Here is a 6,663-nt window from a genome sequence, read left to right on the forward strand (position 1 = left end):
TTATGCAGGGGAGACAGAGGACGCAGAGGAGGCCTCGGTCTTGGAGGCGGCCTCATCCTCCGCCTCGAAGGGATTCTTCCCGCAGCACAGCGTGGTGATCATGCAGTGGCGGAACTGCTTGTTCAGGCAGACGTAGATGACCGGGTTGTAGATGGACGCAGACTTGGCAAAGAAGGCGGGGAGGGTCATGAAGACCGGCCCGAACTCACTGCCCTGGTTTGTGAAGATGTACCAGGCCACGCTGGCGTAGGGTATCCAGCATACCAGGAAGGCGACGAACATCATGATGACCATGCGGGTGACTTCCCTCTCGGCCCTCTGGGTGGTCTCAGACTCCTGCTGGGCGGCGGCGGCCTCTTTGACGGCGCAGAGCAGACGGCCGTAGCAGAAGGTGATGATAAACAACGGGCCCAAAAAGTGGCAGGTGAACATGTAGACGACGAAGGACTCGTTGTTGACGCCGGGTTCGCGCGTGTAGTAGTCGACTCCGCACGAGCACTGCATGCCCTCGGGGATGTAGCGAGACCAGCCGACGAGAGGGGGCGCGGCGCAGGCCAGCGCCATCACCCAGGTGAGGGCCAGGCCCATGATGGAGTGAGTCTCCCCGAAGCGGAAGCTGGCGATGGGCTTGCAGACGACCAGCCACCTCTCGATGGACAGCACGACCAGTGACCACAGTGCAATCTGTCCGCCCAGGGTGGCAAAGAATCCCTCAATGTTGCAGGCGAGGCGTCCCAGGACAAAGTAGCCGTGCATGGAGGTGTACATGGTGGTGGTGAAGCCCCCAAACACCATGAAGAGGTCGCCCACCGCCAGGTTGAGCAGGATGTAGTTTAGAGGGGTTCGCAGCTTCTTGTGTTCGATGGTGACGTACAGGGTGAGGAAGTTGATGGGGAAGCCGAACAGGATGAGCATGAACATGTAGGCAGCGAGAGCGGAGTACGCTGCCGGGCTGACCAGGTAGTGCTGAGGGTACTCATAGGGACTCCGGACCACGCCAGTGGCATTCGACATAGGAACATAGAAATCGGGTCCCGCTGTGCCGTTCATGGTTGCGGTTTGCGGTTGCGCTCAGCCCAAATCCTTCTGTGGTGTTTCTCTCGGCCCGGTACAGGAGTGTGATGGATAACAAATGGACCCAGGGGGCAACACTCTGGCTTTTAAAGGCACACCTTGGATTATCACTTTCCAAATCCGTCAGCATAAAGTGATTTAGGCCACAGTTAATATCTAATCCAGCCGCCACTGCAAACTATAACTGACCACTCATCAAGATATTAAGGTTACGGAGGTTATGGAGCTATCCGTCGACTGCTTTAGCCTGCCTAGAGCATGATTATAACTCGGTGAGGCTCACAATGAATTGATTAATTTTCATACTGAATTTAAAAGACAATTCCAAAATATTTTGAAGTGTGTGTGTGTGTGTGTGGGGGGGGGGGGGGTGGGGGGGGCGGGGGTGTAACGCTTCTGTTCATCCTTTATCAATTGATATTAAAATACTTTCAATTACCTTTTAATAACATGAATTCAATGGGTAGCACGGTGGCCCTCAGCAGGAATTTCTGGTGTGTTCTTCCTGTTCTTCCTTGAAATGCACAAGGGTGTATGCAATTTCACGTTGCAATTATGCAATTATGTCTTATGTTTTTTTGTGTCTGATGTATCTGTGTTAAATGTCTGTACGCAGCCTGGATCTCTGTCTCCAAGACAAATTTCTCCCAAGGGAGACAAATAAACTTGAACCTTGAACCTTGAACCTTGTTTGCATGGCTTTCCTTCCACAGTCCAAACACATGCTTTGAGAGATTAGTATGAATTAGTATGATAAGTATGAATGTGTGTGTGTGATTTTCTGGTTATGGGTGTTGGCCCTGTGATGGACTGGTCGACGGTGGTTACCTGCTTTCTGCCGTGTGTATGCTGATATACTGTGTACCTGCTTTCTGCCGTGTGTATGCTGATATACTGTGTAGGCTCTAGGCCCCCCTATAGGAATAAGGTAGAGAAAATGAATCAATGTCATTTCATTTCAGAACTTCTAATCCCAAACCCCAACTCTAAACACCAATTCCTAAGCCAAACTGCAACCTCTATTCTAACGAGCTTTTCTCATCTGAGTATTTGCAAAAATGTCCAGTAAATAAGCGGATATTTACCATATCAAGGACACATGGACACGTGGGTATCCAATATCCAATATCCAATGTATGTATGCTGTTGTAGTTACACAGACCCAACGTGCTGAAATAGTTGAGCCAAAAACATAGAACTGAAGGCAGGCAATCCTCTTGTGATCTGTTCCTCTGGGTCGTTTTTTTCACATGACAAATATTTGCTTAAAAAAAAGAAAAAAGACAATAGCCTATATTTGTGTTAACAGCGAACGCCTGTACTGATTCATGAAGTAAAATGATCTTAAATAAAATCCTTCTACATTTATTTTCAACTACAGTATTTTAAAATGCATCAGGCATACATGTAGTACAAGGAGTGGATAAAACGAAAATATATTTTAATCAGTACGACAATTTTGTTTACTAGGCACTCGATTCCTAGGCTCACCCGCTGCGTGGGCTCACCCGCCTGCAGCTCGCTGAGCTGGCCCTGCAGCTTGCATACGCAGCTCGGCTGCTGCGTGGCCTCGCCTATTGGCATGCGCAGCGCACATTTGCTCAACTTTGCATCACTGATGACATCACTCACTGAGACATCACAATGATGTCACAATGTCTATGACATCATCATCAGTGATGTCACAATTGCCCGCAAGAACGTGCGGGTGATTTGATTGGATCGTTCTGGAGACTGAAGTTGACATTGGCCAATCCTGGCGCTTGCTGAGAAGCTGAGAGCTTTCTGGAAAGCCCGACACGCAGCTCGAGCGCAGCGCTGCATTCTCAGCGCTTGCTGAGAAGCTGAGAGCTTTCTGGAAAGCCAGACACCAACTAACGTTACGGGGTTAAATGCGGGGTTAACAGCCTTTTTTTTTGCAAAGAAGACATTAGCCCGCGTCTATTCTTGTACAAAACATAATTTTCTGCCAAGTATTAGTAAAGTTATAAGCGAAGATCGATTCACAAGGATCTGACAGCTGTCTCCGCCATTTGTTTTTTCTACACTGTCATTTGAGGTAACCAAAGCCTTTTAGTAAGAGAGTTGCCATGGCAACTCAATAACCCATGGTCATGGGTTATTGGAGTGGGTTACTGGATTTATACAATGGCTGTGAACCAATCAGATTGCTTGATTTGAGAGAGCCGTTTTATAATGTATACTAAAAACACGTTTTCTTGAAGAGAAGAATAGCTGGGTGCGACCAGTACACTTTTGAAAACATAACAGAGAAAAAAGACAAAAGAAAGTAATGAGAAATAAATCCTAATCCACACGCTTTGGAGAAAGAAAGTCACCGTTTGTCCTGTCTCCCGTCTTTTTACACCTTATCCAGGTCGTCACCAAACAAGGTTTGGATTATAAATTAATTTGTTTAACGGGTCCCAGGCGTTACAGGAACTGTTCATTTATTTGGACGTTTTCTTGAAATAACCATGAAATGATGTAGTAATATAGGCTACATTTAAATAAGCAGTCAATTTGTGGAGTCAAGTCAATTTCTAAAGGTTTCCTGGCAAGAACTGCAAAACTGTAAACTAGGATATTGGGGGGGGGGGGAGATAATAGACGGAGGCCAATTTGGTAACAAGTCATTATTCATAATAGTTATGTGGTGAATTCCTTCCTCTAATCTCAAATGTTCTGCATAATTTCATGAATCTGAAACCTCAAAAGAACGTGGAGGTATACTTTCCAAATACCATTTAACTCTTTCTCGATTAGTAAAGGTTGTTTATACAGGAAACTTCCTACAGTAAGACATAAGCAGTTAATTTCTAGGAAATTATTCTGAAATTGCAGACAGAAAGATATAGTAGCTTATTATATAGGGTGACTTTTTGCGCAGCACTGCATATTGAGGTGGACGGCGGGGTTGCTGCAGGTGAACCATCTTAGAGAGCTCAGCACTTTCTAATGGGGGTTGTATTAAAGAGATTTGGGGCTTATGGGCGCGTAGACGACTCTCTCAGGCCTGTAAGAGACTTATGTCACAGAGGTCTAATAGGTCATCCTCTCACAGTGGGATGGTGCTGTCTGCAGACTTTCTCAGCTTTTTAAATTATGAAATCATAGGCCTAACTTCAGAATGATGAAAAATAAATAAAATTAGGTGCTTATATTATATTAGGCTATATTATAAATATTTGCAACTTAAATATGCACCATTAGTAGCCTATTATCTGATTGTGAAGAATAGCCTGTATTGTATATTGTAGGCTAGTAGTCTACATCATTTGTAGCATTAGGCCTAGGCCTACCTACAATTCTTTAAGACCTGTATTGTTTCTCTCTCTTGTGCGTGATGTTTTTATTTATTTATTATTTAGGTCATAAGTAGGCTAGTTGATATTTAATAAATTGCCTAATGCTTTAGACAGTAGGCTATTCATGAATGTATAATTTTACAACAATTATTAGTTGATAGAGATTTGTTAAAAACGTTTTTGCAGCACTTACTGTTCCTGTGCATCATGCATGCACAGACGAGCAGGAGTTTAGACATGATGACCTACATATTATTTATAATCCTTAAATGTAGGCTACTCCAGGTTAATGTAGGCTACTCCAGGTTAGTGTTTACTGCCTCTAATCTTAAGTGGACCAAGGAACGTATAAAAAGGAAGAGACATCAATCACGTCACCCAATCACGTCACAACCACGTCACCAGATTAAAGAAAACAAATGCAAAATTCGAATGCTGTGAAGTGAGTGATGCATCTTCCTTCTAATAGGTTCCTTGAACAGTACCCGGAAGACAGCGAAGCAGGTGGAAACCATGGTGGAAACAAACAAGCGGAGGTCAACCGTAAACTCATTTTCATTTATTTTCATTTATTTTCATTTATTTGTTTATTTGAATAGGGACAGGTACACGTACATATAGTGTTCACAACATAAAATGTCAATAAACCTATGATGTGTTGTACCAAAGCATGTATAGCCCAGGGCTAGTTTGCAATGCCAGTCCCTAGATGTAACCAGACATTCCTGTAAAATAAAAATAATAATACACAAAAATACAGCAAAATACTCAACTAGTCAATGGATAAAAAAAAAGTAAGAAATGATTAATCTGATAAAGTCACCCGACCAATTTGACGCTTTATTTAACAAGTAAACTAGGCCACCCGTTTGAGAGAAAAGGTTATTTAAGGTTTATATTTAGACACTTAATTGACTATGACTGGGCCGAATTAAAAAGTAATATCTGCCAGATGTGATTAGTGTTTTTATTCTGGATGGGCGTGACAAAATTTGGTGTGACACAAGTTTACAATCCAGTGACATGATTTCACTTCTCGTTTGTTGGTGAACTCTGCCCTCTAGTGGAGAGGTAATGACATGACTAGCACACTAGTAGAGACATCTCAAGAGCATAGAGAGGAATTTGGTTCTGCCTTTAGAGATGAGATAAATGCATACTGATTCAAAACATTTAAACGGTTAAAAAAAACGTTGACATGGCTGCTTGTAGGCTATTATTAAGTTGTCAGTAGCCTACATCTATCTGTGACCCCCAACAAATCCTTCATTTAACCCATTTTTAATTCAAGCTATAACATCACAAAATGCAGAAAAGGTCAAAGGGATTGAATATTTTCTGAAAGTAGATAGGCTATAGTAGATGGTCTAATGTTGCTGTTAGCACAATGAATGAAACATTATAGACAAACTGGTTCTGGCTGCTAAATTATTCAAAATGTCTTTCAATGCTGATTTTGGTTTTGTTTGCATTATATATTATATTATTTATATATTATACATTTATATATTACTTCTGATCAGATTCATAGCAGCCTCTTGTCAAGGCAACCACACGCAGTAGAAATCATTACATTGTCCATTCACATCATCGTATTGACACAGGATTCCCAGGTCTGTCTTATTCTGTGTTACAGTATGTGTTATAGTCTGTTACTGTGTGTTACAGTATGTACAGTGTGTTATAGTCTGTGACTGTGTTTCTGTACCCGCAGGCGCTTCTGACAGCTCGCCTGATGGCTTGCTGGGTGAAGCCCCTTTCTTACCTTACTGTCTTCAAACTTGTGGAATCCTGTATCGGGCATTAAACTCACCTTTATTTCTGCATTCTGAAGGTTTCGGTAGGGTCAGATGGAACAACTTTAACATATCGGAATAGTTGCTTCAAAAAGTGAGCGGTTATTATTTTTATAAGACAAAGTTTGACGAGGACTAGTTGTCTGGGACCTGACACCCGATGCCATCTGACCCTACTGAAACCTTCAGAATGCAGAAATAAGGTGAGTTTGATGCCTGATAGGATTCCACAAGTATGAAACGGCGCGTCACCCAGCCAGCCATCAGGCGATCAGCTGTCAGAAGCGCCGGCTTGGGATTTATGTATTGTGGAGGCCATAACAGGATTATACTATTATATTTCACTATACTGTAATCATGGTTACAGGTAAGCACTGGTATTGGCCATTAATCGTAGGCTACTGTGTAGGCTACACACGCATAATATTCTCTGATATAAGGCATGGGATAATAATGTCAATAATCCATTATTAATCAAAGTAAGC

At 42.8% G+C, this 6,663-nt stretch overlaps 1 protein-coding gene across 1 annotated transcript; it reads right to left on the reverse strand.

Annotated features, from left to right (window-relative positions):
• LOC310781164 (rhodopsin) lies at window positions 1-1,050 on the reverse strand (the record flags this gene model as incomplete). Its single annotated transcript, XM_083641710.1, has 1 exon — window positions 1-1,050. One exon carries the CDS (start codon window positions 1,048-1,050, stop codon window positions 1-3), a length of 1,050 nt encoding a protein of 349 aa, XP_083497836.1.
• Between the last annotated feature and the right edge of the window lie 5,613 nt (window positions 1,051-6,663).

The sequence above is a fragment of the Poromitra crassiceps genome (genome assembly GCF_964638095.1).
Source record: "Poromitra crassiceps genome assembly, chromosome: 8".
In the NCBI taxonomy this organism is placed as follows: domain Eukaryota; kingdom Metazoa; phylum Chordata; class Actinopteri; order Beryciformes; family Melamphaidae; genus Poromitra; species Poromitra crassiceps.